General features: G+C 32.2%; 6 protein-coding genes and 1 long non-coding RNA gene across 7 annotated transcripts; 5 read left to right on the top strand and 2 right to left on the bottom strand.

The window, feature by feature from the left end:
- Window positions 6,490-6,912, top strand: LOC104761384 (major pollen allergen Ole e 10-like). Its single transcript, XM_010484463.1, has one exon. It carries the CDS (start codon window positions 6,527-6,529, stop codon window positions 6,860-6,862), a length of 336 nt encoding a protein of 111 aa, XP_010482765.1. The 5' UTR covers window positions 6,490-6,526; the 3' UTR covers window positions 6,863-6,912.
- LOC104761383 (major pollen allergen Ole e 10-like) lies at window positions 8,923-9,346 on the top strand. Its single transcript, XM_010484462.2, has one exon. It carries the CDS (start codon window positions 8,961-8,963, stop codon window positions 9,294-9,296), a length of 336 nt encoding a protein of 111 aa, XP_010482764.1. The 5' UTR covers window positions 8,923-8,960; the 3' UTR covers window positions 9,297-9,346.
- Window positions 14,122-16,646, bottom strand: LOC109130494. Its single transcript, XM_019240080.1, has 4 exons — window positions 16,594-16,646; window positions 16,320-16,430; window positions 15,015-15,457; window positions 14,122-14,873 (listed from the first exon to the last, which is right to left on the bottom strand). Exons 1-4 carry the CDS (start codon window positions 16,644-16,646, stop codon window positions 14,122-14,124), a joined length of 1,359 nt encoding a protein of 452 aa, XP_019095625.1.
- LOC109130559 lies at window positions 18,189-18,406 on the top strand. Its single transcript, XR_002036487.1, has 2 exons — window positions 18,189-18,278; window positions 18,364-18,406. It is a non-coding gene; the product is annotated as an uncharacterized LOC109130559 (long non-coding RNA).
- Window positions 20,638-21,909, bottom strand: LOC109130570 (cyclin-B1-2-like). The gene is made up of 3 exons (XM_019240257.1): window positions 21,402-21,909; window positions 21,102-21,262; window positions 20,638-21,013 (listed from the first exon to the last, which is right to left on the bottom strand). The coding sequence occupies exons 1-3, from the start codon at window positions 21,480-21,482 to the stop codon at window positions 20,935-20,937; spliced, it is 321 nt and encodes a 106-aa protein (XP_019095802.1). The 5' UTR covers window positions 21,483-21,909; the 3' UTR covers window positions 20,638-20,934.
- LOC109130576 (F-box/FBD/LRR-repeat protein At1g51370-like) lies at window positions 22,482-23,281 on the top strand. Its single transcript, XM_019240268.1, has one exon. The coding sequence runs from the start codon at window positions 22,482-22,484 to the stop codon at window positions 22,968-22,970; it is 489 nt and encodes a 162-aa protein (XP_019095813.1). The 3' UTR covers window positions 22,971-23,281.
- LOC104761382 (F-box/FBD/LRR-repeat protein At1g51370-like) lies at window positions 23,239-23,972 on the top strand. Its single transcript, XM_019240079.1, has 3 exons — window positions 23,239-23,316; window positions 23,420-23,560; window positions 23,649-23,972. Exons 1-3 carry the CDS (start codon window positions 23,239-23,241, stop codon window positions 23,970-23,972), a joined length of 543 nt encoding a protein of 180 aa, XP_019095624.1.

Raw genomic sequence — 26,618 nt, 5'->3', positions numbered from 1 at the left:
CACCAAATACACGGAGAACAAAATAATCCGGTTTCTTCATGAATAACACCTCAGGTGGACTCTGCTGATTCAATACCTTGGATGGAAGCAAATTGCCTATAAAGTTGGCAGAATAGAATGCCTCAACCCAATATTTAAGAGTCATTTTGCTATGAAACAGCATCAACAGACCAAGCTCAATTAAATATCGATGTCTTCGTTCGGCTATGCCATTTTGTTGTGGCGTGGATGGACACGACATTTGATGATGAATACCGTGATTCTGTAAGTGTGTTCGAAAGCGACTACTAATGAACTCACCACCACCATCGCTTTGAAAGACTTTGATCTTTCTACTAAATTGATTCTCAATTTGTTTTGGAAACCAATAAACACATCACAGAAATCCGACTTTACTTTGAGAGGAAATATCCAAGAGTATCGAGAAAACTCATCCACAAAAACAGCATAAATAACGGAAACCTTGAATGGATACAACTGGGGAAGAAACCCAAAGATCATAATGAAGTTGATCAAGAGGGTTCATAACATTTGAAGTAGAAGAATAAAAAGGAAGCTGACAACTCTTTCCCATTTGGCAAGGTTCACAAACGGAAGTAGTGCTGCTCTTATTGATTGAAATTGCCTTGCTGGTTTGTAGAAGTTGAAGAACCTGAAAGTTTGCATGACCAAGACGCTGATACCACACCATATCACTTGCAGCAACTTGTCGATTTGAATAAAAAGCAACAAACTCTGGATTCTTCAACACATAGAGCCCTTCATTATGCGGCCTCTTGTCACAACCTTCTGAGTTTGTTAGTCAATAATATATACAACATTAGAATCAAAGATTACACCACAAGGGTAATCATCACACAACTTTGAAACCGAGAGCAAATATTTGTGCATAGACGGACATACAAGAACATCACAGAGGGGAATACTACATGCGGTTGTGGTAAGAGTGGTAGATCCAACATGTGTGATCGGTTGATGTGTACCATCAGCAACCATCACATTTTCAGGACCATTGTAAGGTGTCGCAGATTGAAGAGAGTCCACTGTTGGAGTGATATGAGCAGTAGCTCCAGAGTCAGTCAACCACTCTCGACCACTAGTGTCTGAAACTTGTAACGCAGCAAGGGCTTGTGGAACATCATCACTTTGGTATGAAGTATCAAACCGGTTCCAACATTTAAGGGCAACATGGCCAACACGACCACAAATCTGACATACATGTCGAGGATTAGAGGAGTACCAGACTAATTCGGGTTCCAACCAGAGGAGTTAACTTGTTGGGAAAATCCTCTGCCCCGGGTTGAGTATCCTCCTTGTCCTCGATGACCTCCACGACCCCTCTGTCCAGAACCATGATAGCCGCCTCTCTGAGTTTGGAAATCAAGATGTGGTGATACATCAGATTGAGTCTTGTACGACTGTAGCTTCGAATCAAATCCAGAAATCTCCAAGACAACATCATTGAACATTGGGGATGGTGTGCGAGACATCGAGCTTTGAAGAACGGTAGTTATTGGGAAAGGTGAAGATCTTCATATTCTCATCAACTGGTTTGCCAATGGAGCTCAAGTTGTCACACACAGCTCGAAACTCACGGCAATACGTAGTAAAGTTTCTAACCTTGATGTTCAGGAGCTGCAATCGGCGTCGGAGGTCAAAATCGCGAGAAACAGAGCTTTTGTGGAAGTTTCCAGCAAGAGACAACCAGACATCTTGAGATGTAGACAAGGCATGAACTAGTCCCAACACTTCTTCAGTGAGAGTACCAAAGATCCATGACTTTATGAGCTCGTCTGTATAGATACAAGCTTCATGCTCCCGATTTGGAGCTTCGACGACGTTAGTGACAATAGTCGCCGGAGGTTTGACAATGCTTCCATGAACAAAACCGAGAAGTTTCTGACAGCGGAGAAGAGACTCAAACTGTGTTTTCCACAGGAGATAATTGCTATCACTCAGTTTTATTATGACTGAGCTAGCTACATGGAGAAACGACGATAACGGGTAATGACCAGGACCCTCTGCCATGACAGCACCGGTTAGGTTTTAAGAGAGCTCTGATACCATGTGAATAATATAGAATAGGAGAGTTTTACTGAATAATACTTTATTTTATTAATTCAATCTCAAGAAACTTTACAATGGATATAGTGAGCTTATATATTAGCAAACAGAACATTTTAGAGTTCTATCTTAGGGTAGGATTGAAGTCCACTTGGCTAACATCTAGCCGCACACCTCAGCTGAGATATCATTGAATTGGTTAGCCAGTACAATAGGGGAGCAGCAAGTTGGTATAGCTTTCTTCATGCTCTGCACCGGTTGTGAAGTTGTCGGTCAATGTTCCGGAGAAGGGAATCTGATGCAGAGCAGGACCACCTTGTTGCAAAGCAGGACCATTTGTCCTCTTATGTTGAGAGGATGATGACTTTTGACCATATGGGCCTTGAGAGGCATTTGCAGCTTGGGCTTGAGGCTTTATACTTTCAATAACTAACATTATATATATATATATATATATATATATATATATGCCTGAATTACGTGATTTTGAAGAAGTGGATGGTCTAAAGAAGGCTGATCTCGTATGAAGATTATGAGAATGGCTTTGCTGAGCATGATGAGAATGGCTTGGCTGAGGGTGATGACTCTTACGTGAATGGCTTCGATGAGGATGAGGATGGACGTTGTCATCAACTCATATTCCTATGAAGAAGAAGCATATATGTAATAAATTACTTATGTAATAAGTTAAATATATCATCTTGGAATTTAAATGCTTTACCTTTTAAATTGTTACGAGGCTTAAATTTTTTTTGACTTTGATGCATATTTTAAGCAATTTAATCTGCTAATTTCAAGTGAAAAAAGCTATCAAATTGTTGTAGTTATGTCTTGCTAGTACCATTATATAATACAGTGAAACAATACATCTTCATTAGCATGCAATGATTACATACTAGATTAAATCTTAGATATTTCCGGATTATGATCAAAAAAATATTAAATTCATTAAATATTTAAAATAGAAAATTTTGAAAATTAAGTTAAATCATACATGTAATTATATAGAATAATATTGAACACACAATCAAATCATTCACCGATTGAAAATTACATTTTTTTTTTCAGAATTTTCCTATATTATGTTAATTACTAATTTTTACACATCAAATTTTGTATATTTTAATCACTTTCTGTATAAACTTCTTTTACTATATGTTTATAACAAATAATAATTACAATTAAATTGCACATAATTTTCTATTAAAATTAGTAATTTAATAGATGACTTAACTATAATATTTAGTCATATAATAGATTAATTTTTATTTTATACACTTCAAAAAAATATTAATTGCAATCCTTTTTTTATAATTTTTTTAATTTTTTTCTATAATTTTAAAATAAATTTTATTTTCACATGTGTCAAAATATTATCGATATACTTTGACACATGTCGCGATTATGAATTACTAACTTTGAAAACCAAGCTTTATATAGATACTACATAAAGGCCCGCACGATGTGCGGGTATTGAGATTGTTGAAGAGATTAAATCTTAAATCCTAAACAATTTTTTTTTAAATATAAAAGAAATATTATTTCTTGAAGTAAATATATAAATAATTAGAGAAAAAATCATATTTGTATTTACCTTCATACATTTATTTATATATCTATATATTATAACAATTATTACAATAATCTAAAGCTAAATTATACCCCATCAAAATCATATTTGTATTTACCGTCATACACTTATTTATATTTTTATATTTTTAATATATTATAACAATTATTATAATAATCTAAAGCTAAATTGTACCCATACCAAAACTTTTGCCAAATACTCATCATTAAAAATATTATTACTGTTAAATTTCAAAAACGTTTCACAACTTATTACAAAATAATTTACATACAAAGAATTCATCAAAGCAACATACAATGTAGTAACCCACATACAATTTTACGGTATGTTTCACCATTAAAAATATGCTCTTAAACCCTAAATTATTTTATTGTTAAAGTATGTTCTTTATCACCACTTATAAAATGTCTTTTAGACAAATTATATGTTGCTTGGTATAATTATAGTTCTTATAATTACTAAAATTGTATTGTGACATAATTTCTTTAACCATTAATTTTTTTTGCTCCAAAGATATTTTGGATGAAAAACTGGTGAAAATTATCTACTCTATTATAATGATTTTATGATCAACCCAATTAAAGTTGAGAAATTGAAAGAAAGGTAATATCACATAATAAAAATAAAAATTTGAATATTATAATCATGATGGTATATATAAAGCCTTAGATAATTCATATATACAAAATAAAAACTTTATAAACAATCCAAAACATGATTTATGTCATAATCACGTTAAGGATCGATGCCTTATTTACTCCTCAGGAGTATCGCATTGTATCAAAACTACTTAGAACTATGACCTCATCTTAAATATTCTCGAATCGTAAGTTCTCAACTTATTTCTATCCGAATCTTTAAAACTTATAACGCTACTAACTGTAGAATTACTTTTGGAACCTCCATCAGTGTCTCCATCCTCGATTAATTTAGCGGGCTTTATATACTTTGATTCCATTTCATTGAGTCTAATAGCTTCCATTGAAGAACCCACACAAATAAAAGACCCAAAATAGATTTGCAAAATTATATCAGAAAAAAAATCAAAGATAAAAGCTTTTGATATAAACATGTAAATTTTATGTATATATAATGTTATTTTCTTAATTAGTTGTTCCTATTATGTTTCAAAAATAATGATTCTTTTGACATAATTTATGTTATTTTTTTAGATTTGTTATTCACTATTTCTTGCAATAATATACATGCTTAATAAATTGTTTTTTTGTTTATACATGTCAAAATCTAATTGAAAAAAACACATATAATATAATAAGCGTAAGATATCTGTTAGATTCGCTTGCAAGATATATGTGGTTAAATTTGATGGTTCAAATGTTTGCTAGTTTTAACTTCTTTTTATTGTTTGTAATAAATCCTGAAATATATATTTTTGTTAGATGAAAATGTTTCGACAAAAAGAGAAAAAGTTAAAAATTAAAAGTTGTTACCATTTTCTTAGCTGCATAGTTGTAAGCTGGAGTCTCTATATTTTGTTAAATAATATTAGTCAATTATGAAAAAAATATGTATGTGAAGCTGAATCTGAGTTTTATACTTACGTATTGATTTAGTTTGTCGACCATTGCCTGAAGTGTAGCTAGTTTCAGTCGCATATGAGGTTCATCGGTAAGCGCCTTTTCCATCATAACAATCTGATTATTATTCATAATGGTTCTATTCCTTTTCTTGGCTGACTTTTCATTATTTTCACAGTTTTGGTTTCCATTTGTAGTGCTCATGTTTGAAAATTCTAATTCAGTTTGATACATTGGAATGACGTATTCCTCTCTATATATATGACAAAGATCTGAGAGAATACATATCTTTATATTTGAATTCTTTTTCTTTTAATATTAGGCAAGGAATTTAATATAACATAGGATTGTTTTGTATAAGTTAATTATTGTAAAAATTTTAGGATAAATATATATATATATATATATATATATATTTTAAGATTAGGCCAAGAAATTCAATATAACGTAGACGATTCCTTTTTCTTTAAAATTACAAAATTGTATAATTTAATATAATTTTTAAAATTATTATTTTAATAATCTACAACATAATAAGATTTTGACACATGTCGCGATCTTATGAATTAGTAACTTTTGAAACCATACTTTATATAATAAGATATAGAGGGTGTATTTATAATTATATTCTTTTTAGGATTAACAAAAAAAATTAATATAATAATATTACAATTATCTTATTCTTTGTTTTGCCAAGCTTGAAAACTGTGATTTATGATCATTAAAATTAACACATGTCACGATCTGATGAGTTACCAACTTTGATATTTAATCGTTAAAATTGATACTTATCACGATCCGGTGAGTTTTTAATTTTGATCGTGAAACTAAAACGTGTCACGATCTAGTTTGATATTTAATCGTTAAAATTGACACGTGTCAAGATCTGGTGAATTTTTCAACTTGATATTTAATCGATAAAACTGACACATGTCACGATCTAGTGAGTTACTAACTTTAAGAACTAAAGTTTATATAATAAGATGTTATCTTTATAATATAGCAAGTTAGTATGACATAGCAAAAGATCTTACAAAAATTTTAAAGCTACTAGATAAGATCATATATATATTAGCTAATATAAAATGAGAAATATATCATATATAATTTATTTAATGGAATGATTCATTGATTTATTACTTATCTTATAATTCCTCTCTTTTGATCTCTTTCCCAAAACAAATAAAATCACATAAAGTTATGAGAACTGGTGTCCCAGCCTTGCTTAGAAAAATCTTCTACTATATTATTATTATATATACATGTACTTTGACAAGACAATACACACAAAAAAAACATATCTTGATTACTATCTAACTGGAAATAATTTGTAATGTCTTCCCAACTTTTGACGCTCCTCATCATCCTATCTGCGGCTGTGATCTACCACATCCCCGTTGTGACTTGTATTGAACCATGGTGTGTGGCGTTGCCTGAAACCACACCAGAGCAGTTACAAGCCAACATTAAATTTGCTTGCGAAAAAGTCGATTGTTCACCGATCCAATACGGTGGATATTGTTATTATCCTAATACTTTACTAGACCATGCGTCGTTTGTCATGGATATGTACTACCAGAGCCATGGTCGCACTGTTAATGCTTGTGACTTTAACCATTCCGGATACCTTATTTATTCCGACCCAAGTCAGGGAACATGTATCCATTGAGTTTAATAATAAAGGAACTTTTTATAAAACTTATAAATTACGTTTGCATCCCTAAGATAAAATTAATGTAATTGTTGTATTAAATTAAATCTTCAGAAGTTTCAATGTTCTTAGCGATCACATATATCTTATATAATTAAGTGGAAAATCCTCTTAATCATATGTTTTAAGAAGTTGACACATAGGCACTCTTCATTTTGAATTTTGACATGTGTCATCTTTTAAACTTAAATCTTATAATTATTTATTTTTGTTAATTTCAGTTAAATTTAAACCAACCTCAAATACACGGTTATCCATCTTTTATGGATTTAATTATAAATTTATATTAGAAATGTATATGAATAATATAAAATTCCAGCATTTTATTTTTTCGTTTTTCTCATTTATTTTAATAACCAAAGATCAAACTAATTAAATTTTAATATAATTGCATATTGTAATGTAAATGAAAGGTTTATTATCGAACTACACATGTTCTATTAATAATATTTTTATAATAAAGTAGAGAATCCTCTCTAATCACATGCTCTAAGATGTTGACACATAGACACTCTTTCTTTTGACATGTGTCATATTTTAAATTTAAATTTTATAATAATTTATTTTTGTTAACTTTAGTTAAAGTCAAACAAATCAAATCCAAGTACACTATTATCCATATTTAATAGGTTTAATTATAATTTTATATTAAAAATTTATATGAATAATATTATTCCAGCATTTTATTTTGTCCTTTTTATCATTTATTTTAATAACCAAATATCAAACTAATTTTTTAAAAAAATAAATGCATATTGTAATGTATATGAAATAGTTTTTATCAAACTACACATGTCAAATTAATGTATTTTTTGAGAATTTGTTAGAAATACCCTTTTTGATATACCCCTTTTTAAAAATACCATTTTTTTTTGCTATTTTCATTTTGAGACATTTGTTGCAATGTTCGGATTTAGAAATGATATGTATGGCATTTTGAGTCTTCTATGTATAAAGTTCATATAAATTTATTTNATTTTTTTTTCTATATATATATATATATATATATATATATATATATATAGATTTTAGAGCATAGCCAAATGTGAGAAATATATTATAGCAACAATATATAGCTATACTTGACAAAACCATAGTACAAATATACAGCTACTATTAATTATAATATGACAAATAAATAACGCTACTAATAATTTTAATATAACGATAATATGGCGCTAATATAGAGCGATAATTAATAGCATAGGGAAAAAGCGTTATTGTATGTGCTCCCTTTAAGATAGCACCGACAAAGACAGCGTTTACGAAATCGCTATCAAAACGATATAATAGCGTTTTCGTGTGCTAAGAATACACATATTCCTTGTAGTGGTCATATCTAATTGAAAAGAAGATAAAATGAGTAAAAACTGAGCTAAAAAAAAGTTGACGGTAATAGATTTAGGATCCTGTGGAGAATATGACCGTGAAATTACCATTTTTCTTATTAATTTCACATATTTTTCTATTAAAATTAGTAATTTAATAGATAACTTAACTATAATATTTAGTCATATAATAATTATTTTTTTTTATATACTTTAAAAAATATTAATTGCAATCCTTTTATTTTTAGAATTTTTTACTTTTTCCTATAATTTTTAAATAAAATTTATTTTCACATGTGTCAAAATATTATCGATATACTTTGACACATGTCGCGATTATATGAAATACTAACTTTGAAAAGGAAGCTTTATATAGATTTGTTATCTTTATAATATAGCAAGTTAGTATGACATATCAAAAGATCTTACAAAAATTTTAAAGCTACTAGATAAGATCATATATATATTAGCTAATATAAAATGAGAAATATATCATATATAATTTATTTAATGGAATGATTCATTGATTTATTACTTATCTTATAATTCCTCTCTTTTGATCTCTTTCCCAAAACAAATAAAATCACATAAAGTTATGAGAACTGGTGTCCCAGCCTTGCTTAGAAAAATCTTCTACTATATTATTATTATATATACATGTACTTTGACAAGACAATACACACAAAAAAAACATATCTTGATTACTATCTAACTGGAAATAATTTGTAATGTCTTCCCAACTTTTGACGCTCCTCATCATCCTATCTGCGGCTGTGATCTACCACATCCCCGTTGTGACTTGTATTGAACCATGGTGTGTGGCGTTGCCTGAAACCACACCAGAGCAGTTACAAGCCAACATTAAATTTGCTTGCGAAAAAGTCGATTGTTCACCGATCCAATACGGTGGATATTGTTATTATCCTAATACTTTACTAGACCATGCGTCGTTTGTCATGGATATGTACTACCAGAGCCATGGTCGCACTGTTAATGCTTGTGACTTTAACCATTCCGGATACCTTATTTATTCCGACCCAAGTCAGGGAACATGTATCCATTGAGTTTAATAATAAAGGAACTTTTTATAAAACTTATAAATTACGTTTGCATCCCTAAGATAAAATTAATGTAATTGTTGTATTAAATTAAATCTTCAGAAGTTTCAATGTTCTTAGCGATCACATATATCTTATATAATTAAGTGGAAAATCCTCTTAATCATATGTTTTAAGAAGTTGACATATAGGCACTCTTCATTTTGAATTTTGACATGTGTCATCTTTTAAACTTAAATCTTATAATTATTTATTTTTGATAATTTCAGTTAAATTCAAAAAAATCAAACCCAAATACACTATTGTTCATCTTTTGTAGATGGAGCATTTTCAAAAATACCCCTTTTCCTATGTCATTTTTAAAAAATACACTTTCATTTTGTCCTTTTTAAAAAATACCCATTTTCTATGTATAAAATGACTAAATTATAAATACTAAATTTCAAATACTAAACCATATCCTATCAAAACTATATCCTAAATGTAAAATAGAGAACCCAAGCATAAAAAGAAAATACTAAAAACTAATTTAACATATTGTAATTGTATAAAAGAGAGCAAAAAGGAAAATGTTCAAAACAAAATGGGTATTTTTAAAAAGAGGCATCTCAAAAAGAATATTTTTAACAAATTCTCTTTAAAGATTTAACTATATATATATATATATATATGTATATTAAAATGTTTATGAATTATATTATCCCATCATTTAATTTATTTTCTCATTTATTTTAGTAACTAAAGATCAAACTAAAATATTTTAAAATAATTGCATATTATAATGTAAATGAAAGGGTTCTTATCAAACTACACATGTCCTATTGATAATTGAAACGATCCGACCCGTTTTTTAAATAATAATAATAATAATAATAATCTCAACTAGTGGTCTCGTACCCACTAGCCACCTAACCACAATGACACAACAGCGGATAACATAAACCGACACCATCAAACCAATAACCTATAAATATTAAATCAATAATTCAAGGGATTCAATCCAGCAGATTCATAAACATAAAACCATCAACCTAGCAATGTTCTAATGACCCAACTCTAACAACCTAACCGAAGTCAGACCACAATCAATGAGTCACTAGAACATCCTCCTCTTCATCGCCTTGATTCCACGATCACACTTTGCCTTTACCTGCACCACAACACATATAAGATGCATGAGTATTTTATAAACACTCAGTGAGACAATCCTTCCATCTATTGGGCTATACACACAAGCAATTGAGATAACTCTAACCATCAAACAACAATCAACAAACAAACAACAAACCAGGGCAACCGCATCGACAGACACCAACCCATGCATCGACCGACACCAACCAATGCATAGACCGACACTAATTGGGGTTGCATCGACCGACACAAGCTTGCATCGATCGACGCAAAACTTGCCTGCATCGACCGACACTAACACTGCATCGACCGACGCATGCTCAATATTACACGGAATCCCTAATTGCATCGACCGACACCTCTACATGGTATTGATCGACGCTCCTAGATCAAATCGCGCCGTCCTTGCATTGTATCGACCGACACTCAAAGTTCATTGATCGACACACCTATCGAGCATCGTTTGTTCCCGAAGCTTCTCGCCGGATTTCCGTTCCTATGGGCCTCTGTTTGATAATAATTGATATCCTTAATTATTTTTATGGGCCTCTGTTTGATAATAATTGATGTCCTTATTTTTATGGGCCTTCATTTGTTTTAGTCACATCCAATTTTGCATACATGCTTAAGACAAATTTACATAAAATCGGTCTAATAAATGTAATATAAACGATCTTCTTAATTGTATCTCAATCAAAGGTAAATTATTAGAAGACAAATAATTTAACTTACCTTAACAGTTAACAACCTTAGCTATATATACAGTACTTCACCTTCCTGTACTATTGAATGTTAAATTCCTTAATAAACTTTACAGGATATCCCAACGACATAATAAGAAAGAAAATTATCAATGCCTTTCTTATTAGTTATTACTACCATTGAGACTCACGTTTAATGTTTCTAAAATCATCGATTTTAAAATTGACTAAATTGAATCAGACATTGATCTTCTACTTGGTCACCAAGGATTACATTAACTACTACCCTTTATCACTAAACTCTACACACCAGTATAAATAATTCTACTTGATATCATCTCACCTCACACGAATGTCAAAATGTGAAATTGGAGACATCAAATCGATTGGAGATGAGTTTGAATGTGTTTTCGTGTGGAATATGAAACGAAGAAACATTAGAATGAATCAACAATCTCCGGTTTTTTTTTCTTTCTCTATATTTCCTTTTTTTTTATTTTGCTTAAAATTTTGCAAGCCTAAGTCCAGGATGTAATATTTGATCCAATCCCAAAAAAACAATTGCCAAAAAAGCCATTCCAAAATTGATAGATCAACTTAAAAGGTTGTTATTTCAATATACTTATGTTTTTAATCCTTTTTATGGGACTAAAAAATATTAATATTTTTAAACTTAATAATTATTGTTATGTTTATAAGTAAATTATACGCTATTATTTGATTAAGTCACAATATTGCTAATGATTAAATTATTTTACACAATCTTGTTGAATTAACTTTATTTGATATGTCAAATATTTTAATATTCATAGTATTGACCATAACATAAAATGAAGATTTTAACCCGTATGTCTACTAATGTCATTTCAAACCATCTTTTTTGAAACTCGTCCTGCTATATTAACCACATTCTATAGTATTTTGAACTTTTTATAAATTTACATATTCATAATATTTTAAAGTTCTTATTAAGTTGATATCAATAATAATATTTAAAAATGTAAATGTTTTAAATTTTTTAAAAATTTTATATATAATTTTGTAAGATTTTACAGGTTTTTAGTTTTAGTATTAAAACTATATGTATATATATAATGATAATGTTTTCAGGATTTAACCCATGATACATTGAATTTAAAATATACAATTATACTAAGTTTAATTTTTTTAATCAAACCCATTAAAACAAAGCTCAATAATGAACCATAATACTAAAAGAACAGCCCAATTAACCGTTTTCATCTCTTTCCAACCTTTTGACGCACCTTCATCCCAAATCAACGTTTCTTCATCCTTCATCTCTGATTCATCCCAAAAAATACCTAATGGTGTTTGATCGTCTCTGCAACAGATGAGGTAATGCATGTGTCCATCGGTGAGTAATCGACGGAATTGGTGTGAGATAAGTAATTTTTCGATGACTATGGAGGAATTCTAACGGCGGTGAAGACAAAACTGTGTGTGGTTGAGCTCGTGAAGAGTCTTTGAAAATGTAGAGATCCGTTATGGTGGAAACTTGAAAAATGTTTTTCCTCTGTTCGTATTTATGAGATGCAAGACTATGATAAGTTTCCCATTTTTCTACCTTACTTTAACTCTTTTTTCCTGGGAATTGCGTGAGGTCTATAATAACTTTCGAAATGGAAAGTGTATGTTTTAGCCAGTGCCGGTCCTGTTATATTTGTGGCCAAATACGAAATCCAAATTTGAGGCCTTTATATAAAAAATAATACCACATTGCCAAAAAAAAAAAATTCTCAACATAAAATCCAACATAAAACAGAGAATGAGAGAAACGATAGCTTATTTAAACTTCTTCTTGAAGATACTCCTTGTTGCTTTCCGTTCTGCAAAGTCATTCATCAACTTTTCATAATCAAGGTGTTTGATCATGTCTTTTTCAATCGATAACATAGCCAAACCATTCAACCTATCTTGTGACATTGTTGATCTTAAGTAAGACTTGATAAACTTTAGCTTTGAAAAGCTTCGCTCTGCAGAGGCTACTGAAACCGGGATTGTAAGCATAATTCTATAAGCAATTCATGTATTTGGATAACAGTCTTTCAACCTTCTCAAAAATTCTAATACCTCAGCAGTCCTTTTGACATTTTCTGGTAGAACTTCTCGAAAGACCTTGATTTCAAAGAATAAATCAATCCCATCAATATCTGAACGTTCTCCATGCTTAAGAGAAGCTTCAAGATTGATACATGATTCCTTTAAGCTATCATCAGTTGCTGAATTGAGTTTTCTCAGATCAAACAAGAAACCAAACGTTTTCTCATACTCTTGAAATTGGTCTAACCTTGTTTGAAGAGAAACTAGAGCTTGATCCATGATTTTGATGAAATACTCGATTCTAAACTTCCCCTCTTCGCTCAGAACCACACTTTCATCATCAACTTGTCTTGGCTCTTCATCAAAATGGGTTTTCTTTTTAATAGGGCGCTTCCTTTTAACATGAAAGATGGGTTCGATATCCATCTCAACAGCAATTTTTGTGGCTTCAACTTTTGCTGCTTCAAAACCCGTTTCTCTATACTTTTGAAAAAAAGAGACTAACCCTTTTAGTTGTGTAATCTCTGCATCAATATCTATATCTTCACTTTGCAAAGTCTTGCTCACAGTATTCACGGCAGCCAAAATATCATACCATATAACAATACTAAACAAAAACTCAAATCCTCCAATTCCGTGAGTTTCACTTATCGCAAGACACTCAGCCTCACTCCGAGTTTTAGGATCTTCTGTGTTTTCAACCAAGAAAAACAGAGCATCACGGATTTCAGGAGCTTGAAAACGTATAGCTTTAACGCTCTCAAGATGACTTTCCCAACGAGTATCTGATAAGGGTTTAAGTGTAGGACCTCCTACCATTTTCTTGTATATATCCCACCTAGTAGTAGAAGGCGAGAACAATGTATATAAACGTTGGATGATCCCAAAAAAATCAATCGCTTTAGTAGATGACTTAGCCATATCACAAAGTGCCAAATTCAGATTATGACAACCACATGGCGTATAAAATGCTCTTGGATTAACATCAAGCATTCTTTTTGTACTCCTTTATGCTTCCCCTTCATATTTGAGCCATTGTCGTAGCCTTGTCCTCGGACATCATCAATGTCCAAGTTAAGATCAGTCAATGTATCACAAAGTAGATCAAACAACCCTTTTCCTGATTTATCACCAACCTCCAAAAAGTGAATGAAATATTCTGATACCTGAGCTAAATCCATAGAAACATCCACACATCGAATGATAAGAGACATTTGCTCTTTGTGACTAATATCGGGAGTACAATCCAGAATAACTGAAAAATATTTTGCCTCTTGAATCTTCTTAATGATCATAAGCTTCATCTCTGATCCCAACATTGCTATCAATTCATTCTGAATTTTGTGACTGAGATAATGGTATTGAGTTTTCTTCTCTTTGATACGTCTGATGTGCTCCCTGATCACTGGATCAAAAACTCCAAACATTTCAATAAAGCTAAGAAAATTCCCATTGTTGTTCTCACCAATCTTATCATTGCTTCCACGGAAAGCTATATTGCATTTAGCCAAAGTCTTCACTAGTGCAAATAATCTCAATAAAACTTCTCGCCAATGATTTTTCTCTTTCTTGATTTCTTCTTGGACAGACTTATCAATTGTTATATCCTTTTTCAATCTCAACTCCAATTCCATCCATTGGCTCATGCACACAAGGTGACCATGACTACGTTCATGTTGACCAAGCCTTCCTGCAACATTGTTCCAATCCATGAATCATGTTCTTGCCAATTGAGAAGTATCCTTTTCCCCTGCAAACAGCTTGCAACAGAAACAGTAGATTTTCTCTGACTTTTTTAAATAGATTAGCCAACATCTATCTTGTTTATCACCGTTCTTCATTGGCCTTTTGTAGAGTTTATGAGAAAAATGTCTACCATTGACATTTTTGGGAAACTTATAATCCTCATACGGTCGTGCTAGAGGACCTTTTCCAACCAAAAAATCTCTCAACATTTGATCAATTTTTCCCCAATTTGCAGGATCCAAAGAATCCTCGTTGAAAGGCACACTATCTCCATGATTACCAACAACATCCTCATCATCTTTCTCAACCCTATTATTATTTGCTTCTTGCTCTTCACTATGGATTCTAACCTCATTAAGTTCTCCTTGCTTAGAAGTTTCACAATGTTCATCAGCTGTTATGTCACTGTGAGATTTTGGTTTTTTCAAATACCTGAACATAGAATTGGCTAGAGATTTTGTTAATTCTTCTTCTCTTTTCTTCTTTCTTTTCTTTGGAGCTCCATCCTCAAATCTCGATTTCATCTCTCTGAAATTGAAAATATATTAAAATATGAGTCTGTGAATCTGTGAATTTAAGAATATTACACAACGAATTGCAAAGAAACAAAAAAGTTACGAAACTTAACTGTAAATGTGTAAGAACTATCAAATCAAACAACAATTTTGGAAGTTTTTTATATTAAATCAATCGTTATCATTCAGCCATTTACGATTGTATCTGAAAATCAATTAATCTAGTAGAAAAACCAATACCAAATCAAAGCTTGTTCTCTACGACTCTACTCCAAACGCTCTCTAGTTTTCTCTCGAAGATTCAAGATTGTACTTCGGTACTTGTAAACATATATTGGTTTCCAGCTGTTGGTCCTTATCTAGATCTCTAACAAGCCTTCTTAAGCTTTACAAAAAAAAAAAATGGGTTTTTATTTTGAGGCCACATACAAATGTATCATAAGTATGTGTCAAGGGCCGGGCCTAGTTTTGGCTTATCTTGTACTCTATAAAGCTAATAATTGCATGTTGATGAATATGGACTTCATTGTATAATTCTTTTTAACCATTTTTAAAGGTAATCAACTACTTTACTCCACTAAATCCAACAATCATATCTGCTTGTATATTAAATCCAGCTTCTTCGTCCTTATGGGTCTTCTTGATAGTCTTTTGCTTTGGAGAGTGCATATTAAAATCAAGAGACCAATTATTATAGTTTAATTGGAGTTACAATAAGTCGTACCTTTTAGTCATTGTTTTGACATGAGCGAGACATGACCCTGGTTTATTTCCAATTAAAGAAAAGTTGTTCTAACTAAGTGGCTACTTCAAAACCAAAAAGTCCATATATCATCACATAATGGTCAAAATTTGGTCTTACATAAAACTCTTACCTGAAAGTTGCTGGAGAGGAGTTTAGAAATTCAGGAGGAACATATGCAGCCATTCCGACAAAAGTGCGCACCTTATAGACATGCTTAAAATCCACAATCTCAGAGAAAGGCCTTAAGCTCAAGAATATAGAAAAATATCATAGATCTCATATTACCGGAAGTTGCATTAGGAAGTACTGTGATTTGACTTTTTATAGACTAATGGTATGACTTCTTTCAAGAGTCTCCCTCTTTGTTTTTTTACAGTGAATACAGGATTTTTACTTGAACGCACCATATGGCTATGTAAGGCTTCAAGTCTCTAAGATAGTAAAATGAAACAGCCATGTGTTTGTCGCTTTAGGTGCTGTGTGTTTAACTTTGTTTCAACGTATATATATATATATATATGTCGTTGGGTTTGGTGATCAAGTAGGTTAAATGATTAGTTTTGATCATATTTCCAAAAAAATTGTGATTTATTTGTTTTGATTAGGTTTTTTGATAACGATTGTATGTAAAAGGTAAATGTGGGTAAAGTATAATATTTTCAATTAATAATAATAAACTACAAAAAGAATCAAAGATATTCTAGTTTCTATTTTTGGTGCAAAATATTTAAATATTTGAATAGTTATAATTTTGTAGAGATAATTAAGGAAAAAATATTATTAAGATTTTGGCTATATTTCCTTAACAAATCGACATTGAAGTCCAATTTTTTATTCATTAACAACTGAATAGATTTGGTCAACGACTTACAATATTTTTATTATTGAGTTTTGTGCAAATTTATAAGGATTAACTTTGTAAATATGTTTTTTAAATAAGTATAATTTAAAGGTATAACCAAAATGTACTTTAAAAATGTATATATAGATAGAACATATCAAAAATTTAAAATATAAAAAATTACAAAATCTTATTATATATGGTTACAAAAAGGTCATTAGGGCAAGTCCAATGGTAGTATATAATTTTGAGACTCTTAATTTTTTTAACAATATATTATGTATTTGTTATAAAATAAGAATTTCTAGAAACTTAGAGGGGGTATTCAACTTGTTTTTTTAAGGATTTTAGAATATTTTAATATTTTAGAATTTTGTAAGATTTAGGAGATGTTTAGAAGATTTTAATATTTTAGATTTATTTTTATTTTTCTTTTAGATAATGAAATGTGATTCTATCAGATTCTATGAGATTTTATAGTAAACTTTGTGTGATTTTAAAATATTTTGCTGTAGATTTTTATTAATCACTTATTTGTGAAGAACTACTGTCGATCTAGATAAGAACAAAAACAAAAACAGAGTAATTAAGCTAAAAAGCTGCAGGGCCACTGTTTTTTATGTTGCCAAGTCTTTTACGTTCATCAAGGCTTCCACCTTCCAGCTTCAGCATTTTTTTTTTAGCTTAATTAATCACTAAACTCCAAAGAGAGAGAGAAGCAAACGTGATAAAGAGAGAGGCAAACTTGAGAGAGATTTACGACGACAAATTCTGGTATTAATCTTGAATTGTGATGTCTGAAAATTGCTGTTTACATTTGAGGAAATATCTTGAAACTGTCTATCTCAAATTCTCTCAGGTCTAAAGAGCATACTAATACCCTACAGAAGCTACCTTGTGAAGATACAATATGGGCAAAATTTACTCGACTTTGGCTAGTTAATGANGATTTTTATTAATCGCTTATTTATAGAACTACTGTCGATCTAGACCAGAACAAAAACAAAAACAGAGTAATTAAGCTAAAAAGCTGCACGGCCACTGTTTTTTATGTTGCCAAGTCTTTTACGTTCATCATGGCTTCCACCTTCCAACTTCAGCATGTTTTTTTAGCTTAATTAATCACTAAACTCCAAAGATTGTCTATCTAGACAAGAACAAAAACAGAGTAAGGAGAAAGAGAGAGAGAGAAGCAAACATGATAAAGAGAGAGGCAAACTTGAGAGAGATTTACGACGACAAATTCTGGTATTAATTGTGAATTGTGATGTCTGAAAATTGTTGTTTACATTTGAGGATATATCTTGAAACCGTCTATCTCAAATTCTCTCAGGTCTAAAGAGCATACTAATACCCTACAGAAGCTACCTTTTGAAGATACAATATGGGCAAAATTTACTCGACTTTGGCTGGTTAATAGGCAACCTCAGCAAGAGAAGCTGGAGTTTCCAGAAGAATTGAGACATAATGAAGCAAATCAGAGTTACTCTGCAATCCCTGTAAGCCTTTCGGGTATCTTCGCTTTCGTTTTGTATATAGAAGTCGTAAAGAGAAGGAATCTGAGGATTAGGTTCGGTATTATAGATAAATATATATATGAAAATGTGGAAACGCTAGTAAGTGGTGTGTGTCTTTTAAACCCGACTCAGAACCACGCAAGAGATCAGTCAAGCGACTCTCGTTTAACCCATATCTGCCACACCCTCCATGAGACCCAAACTGACCTGAAAAAAAAACCAAAAAAACACCCAAAAGAAAACAGTTACACACTAAATCAGTCACAATATTTATCTCAGTGAAAGAGAGACTAGAAAACGTTACCAATGGTGAAGCAGCTAAACATCTTTTCAAGAGCAGAAGAGAGCTCAAGGTAGCTTTTGTAAGTTTTGAGATCGATTTTTCTCAAGTAAGGAGCACCTTCCATACTCACTTTGACATACAAGCAAGGTTGTTGTTCTGGTCCAGACTTAGCCTTTGCATCTTCTGTCTCTGAGTTATTACCTGGTTTCTGAGATTGATCCGGTATGCTTTTACGGCGACAATGATTTACGACGACAAGATAAAAGTATCTTGCACAGACTGCAAATTGCAGTACATGAGAGATTTTTTCAAATTAGAGGGAGAAAAGAGAGAGTTTACTGATTGTGATGATGGTTTCTATGGCTGAAAAGAGAGATAATAGAGATGGTGATGGTTTGTTTCTTTACAACACCTAAGAACAGAGAAAACAACTCACAAAAACAGAGAGATAAGAAAGTTTTGAGACGAATTCAGGGATGCCAAAGCCACGAGGTGCAGAGCCAGCGATGTCAAAGGCAAGAGTGAAAGGAGACAAGAGAAGCTTGATTGGACTGAGCATCAGCGAATTGTGCTAAACGACGTGTACTAAACGACCTGGTCCTCTCGACATTAGAACGAAGAAGAAGAAGATAAGGAGCTTTCTAGTTTTGAGTGACGAAATCCTTCAAAATTCCATGTTAAAAGGTATGATTTGAGAATATTATTTTTCAACTAAAAAGAAGAAAAAAAGTCTCCTAGAATCATTCAAAGTAGCATTCTAAAAAATGTTGTGATATTTTGAATAAGAAGAGATTTTAAGTTGGTTTTATAAACTATTGATTGAATAACAAGAGATTCTGGATTATTTTAAATGATTTTATATAAATCTTAGTTGAATAACATAGGATTTCATGAGATTTTTTAAAAACCTCAAGAGGGGGTATTTGTTTCAGATTTTAAGAGAATTTTAATGACTTTAAATAAAATCATGGAAAGTATAAAATGAAAAATTCTAGGTGATTGTTAGAAAGTTTTTTAAAATCTTGTTGATTTGTTTTTCCTAATCTAGTAAAATCTCTCATAAAATCTTTCTAAAAAAATATTCTTTTGTTTATTTAAAGTTTCTATGAAAAAAAAAATCTCTTTACTTATCTCTCTCATCTTCCTTACAACTCGACCCACCGAACACATAATTTCACCACGATGGTTTATGCAAGCTATGAAAAACCGAACACATAATTGAGATTTAGTGTTAAGGTTAGTTGATATGAACTAACCACCGAACACATAATTGAGAAAATTTTCTCTTTACTCAATACGTAACAAAAAGGTTGATATAAAGATATGTTGAGTCTGAGAGAAAAATCGAAGAGATGAGGACAGAGCAAACTATGAATATATATCCCAAAAGACCCACGTTTTTATTTTCAACAAAAGAACAACAAAAGTCATGGACTCTATTATGATTCACAATCTCTCTATTTGATTAAAGAGTTTTCAAGACTTTTGTTACGAAGAAAATGATATAAAATCCCAAACCAATAACATAATATTCATTAATAATCCAAAATTCTTTTATTTTAACTGAATAACATAAAAGTTTTAATGACTTTATAAACTCTTAATCCAATAAATTTTAGACAACTTTTTACAAATCCACAACTAATAACACCAAATTTTAACAGAGTTTTAAAAAGTCTTGATTGAATAACAACATATTTTATAAAACGTTTAAAGTCATTAAAATTCTCTTTAAATCCCAAACCAACACCTCCCTCTTAATTAAAATTATCCCCTCCACTGGTAGTATATAACTGAGGTTCTTAAATTTGAAATCAAAACATTTTTTAGTGGGTTCACATGAGGAATGGCTTTTGGAACCACAGTTGGAACCACAGTCGCTAACACTACTACCTTTGTCAAAACCCAATAAGAAGAAGTCGCTAACACTACTACCTTTGTCAAAACCCAATAAGAAGAAGCTGTCTAAACCCAACAAGAAGAAGCATGCTTCTTCACATATTAACTATTTAAAATATTAACTACCTCAAATTTTTAAATCAGAAGCAGCGCTCAAGAGAGAGTTGGCTGCTGAAACCAAAGCTACACCTCCATTCTCGGCCTTTCAGTACTTCTTGTACACTGCACGTAGCCTGCTCTCACCGCATCTCGAGTGAAGAAAAGCAAGAAGCTTTGAGCAGTCCCTATAGAACAAAGAACAAACATAAGTTTCTGCAGTTAAGAGACAAAACAAAACAGATGATGATATTTCAAAGTCTTTTCTCTTCTTACATAATCTCAGATTCTATGTACCCTGTGTGGAACTGCAATGTATCAGTCCAAGCTGGGGACTTTTTCAGTGAGCACCTTGGTGTGTAAACACCTGAAGCAGCAAGCATGGAGGGACATTGGACCATCTGTTGAAATACCTTTAGACCTTCTTCAAATTGACCCTGAAGTTTTAAACCAATGTCCATAATAAGTACATAGAACAATCCAGTATATCTATACATAATTGCAAACATAGTTTAAAAGGATCAAAACACACAAGAAAGAAATACAGGATTGGTTTTGCAGATGATTGGGTTTTACCTTGACCACATGCATTTGACCAATCAAGACTTGTATGTTTCTCTCCTCAGTTACTCGGTTTCCTTGTCGAGCAACCTCCATAGCTTACATGAGATATCAAAGACAGAGGAGTCATGAGTCTTATGCATTACCATTGCAAGAAATAAGACAAGATCAAACGTGAATCCTTCTGCAATATCGAAATCAAGGCACTACTATTCTATTACCAACCAAGAAAAAAAGAAAACACAATTTCTACTAAACATCCACTTAAACACATTACGTGCAAAGCTTCTGATCAAACGTGATCAGTTGTGCCATTGTCTCGTAACAAAGCGCTTCTAAATGCTTCCATTCAATTTCATGAGGCTCTAATTTCATCAGCTTCTCAAAAACCAAGATGCCCGTGGCCAGGATTTGTCAAGAAATCAACACAAGAAGCCGCCGATTCAATCTTCTCTGATGGAGATTCGAATCTCCTTTGATTTCCATCTCCTCCCGATTGAGAGATTCGCGAGAGTTCGAGAGAGAGAGAGAGAGAGTCTATTGGGAGAGGAAGAGGAAGCATCGACCAAAAAAAAATTCTAAATTAAAAGGTTTACCCAACCATTTGCTGACACGTCACAACTCTTATATGGTTATTGAGTCTACTAACCTAGATGCGTACAAAGAGGGCCTCTTGATTTTTTTTTCCATTTTCTGATTATTTTTTCTCTTTCTCCTAAAACTCTACCTTAAAACCTCAGAAGGTCTAGGGCAAATTCACAACAGTGGTCTAGGGCAAGAAATCATTCTCGACATGAGACCGTCAACGTCAAGGAAGGCGAATAGTTAGATCTGCGGTGGTAATTAAACTCCATTATATTCCGGTGTGTTCTTCTTCTTCTTTTCATACTTCTTTTCCTTGATTTCTAGTTCATTTGAGAAATTTTGACTAGGGTTTGTGTCGCCATTCCTCTTTCTCCGAGCTTTGTACGCATCTAAAATTCTAGATTAGTGTTCAAAACTAGTTGGTTGTTTATGTAACTTTCAGTTTTTTTTCTTCTTCTTTTGTTAAATTTGATGATGCAGATTATAGGTGTGTGCTGAGAAACAAAAATAATGGGTCGAAAGAAGAAAACCAAAATATGTGACAAAGTGTCACATGGGGAAGCAGATAGGATAAGCCAATTACCGGAACATTTGATATGTGAAATACTTTATCATCTTCCTACCAAGGATGCTGTTAGAACCAGTGTTTTGTCTACCCAATGGAGATATCTTTGGCTGTCGGTTCCTGGATTAGACTTAGAGCCATTCTCAAGTTCCAATATCCCTTATAGTCTTGTTGAGAGGTTTTTTGATTTCCACAGGGAGTCGTGTATACGCAAATTCCGGGTCAATTTCGTTCGTAATATTGGCATGGATTATTGTCCCACCCAATGGATTGATGTTGTGATTAAGAGTAGGATTCAGCATCTTGATGTTTGTTGTTTGCAGTTTATTGATCAGATACCCTCGAGCATATATACTTGTGAGACACTAGTACACTTACGACTCTATTGGGCTTTCTTGCCAAATGCCGAGTTTGTTTGCTTACCTTGCCAATGAGGCCACGTTGGAGAAACTTATCTCAGGCTCTCTAGCTCTGGAGGATTTAACCATCATCAAAACGTCAAGGGAGAGTATAGATAAGGTACAAGTGCGCTCTCATACACTAAAGAGAATCCATATCGATTGCTCCACGCAAGTTGTGATTGATGCACCTCTACTCCAGTGTCTGAAGACTAAGGTTTACTTGACAAAGAACTTTGAGATCCTCAATTCTGGTTTCTCTGGTAAACTAGATATTGATTCCGTAAAGGAATATAGAGAAAGCATGATTTGCAATATCCTCACCGATGTCACCGATACTTGGAGGGTCAAGGATCTAGTTATTAGTAACCTTATTTGGAAGGTATATATCTCAACTTTTCAGCATATTTTTGTTTAAAAACCTATTCCTCCACAAGACTTTCTCACCATGGCATTCCCTTTTACCTGTTTACTTCTGCTACCAGGGAATACTTCAATACTTTAAATCGGGACCAGTGCTTCAGTTTCGTGACCTATCCCGCTTGAATGTTAAATTTTCTAAATCTGATCTTGAAATGTTGCCAATCCTTCTTGAGAGCTGCCCAAAACTAGAATCGTTCGTATTGGTAATTAATGAATAACTTTAACCCTCTGATTTATAATATCTTTTGCGTTTATTTCTCTACTCCAATTTATTTTCTTCTGTTCTTACAGGAATTGGTCAAGGGCAAATACATCTTTCGTGAGAAGAAAGATTCTAAGGTGATGTTTTCAACAGTGCCTCAGTGTTTGGTATCATTGCTAAAGTTTGTGGAATGGAAACGTGCGTACTCATTGTTTGAAGGAGAAATGGAGCTAATAAGATACTTCCTGAAGAATTCAACAATCCTGGAGAAATTTAGGCTTGATGCTTATTCTACCGAAAAAGCTAAGTGTGCCTTCCTTCAAGAACTCCTTGCAATGCCAAGATGCTCTAGCATTTGTGAAATCCATTATTCTTTCATTCCTAGAAAAAATATTGAATATTTCGTTGGTTGATGTTTTGGTTGTTAGATTAGTTGATTTTATGAGGGATCGATGTATTAGGCTTTGAGCCAAAAGCAACTTTTCCTGTTTAAGTCATTCTTATGTTACTTATTTCGAATTTGATCATACATCAAGTCAGTTTCTTTTTCAATGCAAATTTCGGTAAACAGAATTCGCAAAAATGAAGCTAATAAAAATATAGGAATCGTCAAGAAACTCCCACTAGATTAGTGAATTTGTTGTAGCTGCATCTTCTTTAGCTAAGACTCATATGGCTCAGTCTCAGGGGTCAAAGAAGAATGACAAAGAAGTCCAAATTGTGCATTTCATTTGTGCCTTATAAGTAATTATTATCATCCCTCTCTAGTTTGCAGTTATCAAATTCCCTATCTCCAGTTCTGATGAAGCCATGAAAATCATTAGGTATATTCCTAAAGAAACTGGCTCAGTTTAACTTGGTAACAACTAGAGAGACACCAAGAGTATAGTTTGTGTATGTTTCCTAGGATTAAACAGGGGATAAAAATTGTCTTGTAACAACTCATGTTGTTTACTGTTTAGAATCGATTGGTTGCGACTCTGTTTTTTCTTTGGCATGTGGGGAAAAAGTTTTAGAATTAACCATAAATTAACTAAGAACATCACTAGGTTGTTCTTCTTCTTTTTACTTGAACCTTTTTTCTATAATGTTTTTATAAGACGTTGAAAAACTCAATTAGTAGATAACGTTGATTATTATCACCAAAGGCTACATTCAAAGGAGATGGATCAAATCAGTTTTTTTTCATCTCCTCCCGAATGTTTGTTATCGTCTCTCAAGTTCATTGATTTTTTGTTATGTATGGTTATTACGTAAACACGATCAGACACTTTTAATCATGCAATACATAATATTGATTAGTAAACTCCTCTTCTCTTCAGATCACATCAGTTTATAAAGCCTTACTTAACAAAGAACTTGAAGATCCTCAATCCGGGTATATAGTAATCCTTAACCGATATCGTAAATGTGCTGACTATAAACTCAGCCCAATAGGCCCAAAATTACTAGAAAACCTTTCACGAGTTCCATAACAGATTTGTCTCTTTTGCTCGTGCTTTCAGGTTCGTTCCTTCAATATTTCCAGACACTTACCTTGGTTAATCGTGTTCTTTTGTAAGTTTGTTCAAAGTTTTTTAACAAAAAAGAAAAAAAATAGACATGGTTGATAGAAAGAAATCTAAACAAGCTCCTTTCAAAGGGTTAAGTGAGAGGTTGAAGGAAGCTAGGATAAGCGAATTACCTGATCCCTTAATTATAAACAAATAACTAGAATGGGGTTTTCTGGTTTTATCACGTAAAGACAATGTGAGTTTGCGTACAAGTTCATGACAAAGGTTATTGGTTGGTTTGGCTTCGGTTCTTTGTAATGATGCTATTAGCGTTCTTCTTTTGCTCTTTGAATTTCTGAACTCTAAGCAAGGTCAAATGTGTTACTTAACATATTAAGATTTTGACAAAATATATGTATATATTCATTAATCCTAATTTTTTTCTTTTGTTCCTGTTTAATAATGTGAAAGTTGTGATTTTGGAAAATTCAAAGAAAGAAAGGAGAAGAAAGAAAAGCTAAATTTATATATATAGTTACAGTATAGCGTAGATGTAAATGGTAATGGAAAATTTACATATTCTTTTCACTCGAAATTGATTTATAGGAAAATCCGTAGACTTGATGATTAGCTTTACTGACCCTACGATGATTTTCTCCATCTCTATGAAAGTTGCTGCCATATCATTTCATTATGTTTTCTCCTCTCTTATTTTTCCTCAGTTTCAGGTTGAAATGTATCGCTCACAGGAGATGAATCAAATGGGTTATTCATATGTTGTGCCCAAGTGTTTGTTATCATCTCTCGAGTTTGTAGAAATCAACAAGATGGGTAACCTAAAAAATCTTAGTAAGTTTGTTAATTAGTTACTTCCTAGAGAATTCGGCAAGAATCAAGAAGCTTACCCTTGGTTTGCCTTATTCAATAAAAGAAAACTTTACTATCAAGGAACTCCTCAAAATGCCAAGAGAGTCAACCGAATGTGTAGTTGTCGACTGTTCCTCTGATTGGTAATATGAGTAGAGGTGAGGTTTTATGATTTTTGTGTAACAAAGCGAATATGAGAATATTAGTTTCATGGCTGGTTTTGGCTTTTCAATGATATTTTATTATTTTTCCTCTTTGCTTTATGAATTTACATGGTTAAGCCCAATTGGATTTGTTTTCTTCTTGCGCTATCTAATTGGCAATCTATTTTTTCCGAAATAATCTGAATTAAACCATTGGTTCGGGTCGGTCAGAAACCAAATTCACACACACTTATATATACGTAAACTGGTCTTTTAATAAAACGTTACCATTCCAATTGTTTTTTATCGGAACCCTAAAATCTCGATATACATGAAATCATATGCTACATGATCGTGGAGGAAGACGAAGAGTTTTGATCTGCGGTGGTGACTAAACTTCATTCCGGTGCGTTCTTCCTCTTCTGTTTCTTGATTTTACTCATCTTTAGAAACCTTGAAAACCCTAACCTAACAAGTCTCGTATAGTCGTATGTGTTCTTCTCATAGGGTTTGTCGCAATTCATCTGTGTCCGTGTTTAGTTTTTTTTTTTTTTTT

This window comes from Camelina sativa, chromosome 18 (assembly GCF_000633955.1).
Source record: "Camelina sativa cultivar DH55 chromosome 18, Cs, whole genome shotgun sequence".
Classification (NCBI taxonomy): domain Eukaryota; kingdom Viridiplantae; phylum Streptophyta; class Magnoliopsida; order Brassicales; family Brassicaceae; genus Camelina; species Camelina sativa.
The sequence above is the reverse complement of the archived record's forward strand: the minus strand, read 5'-3'. Positions and strand labels throughout refer to the sequence as shown.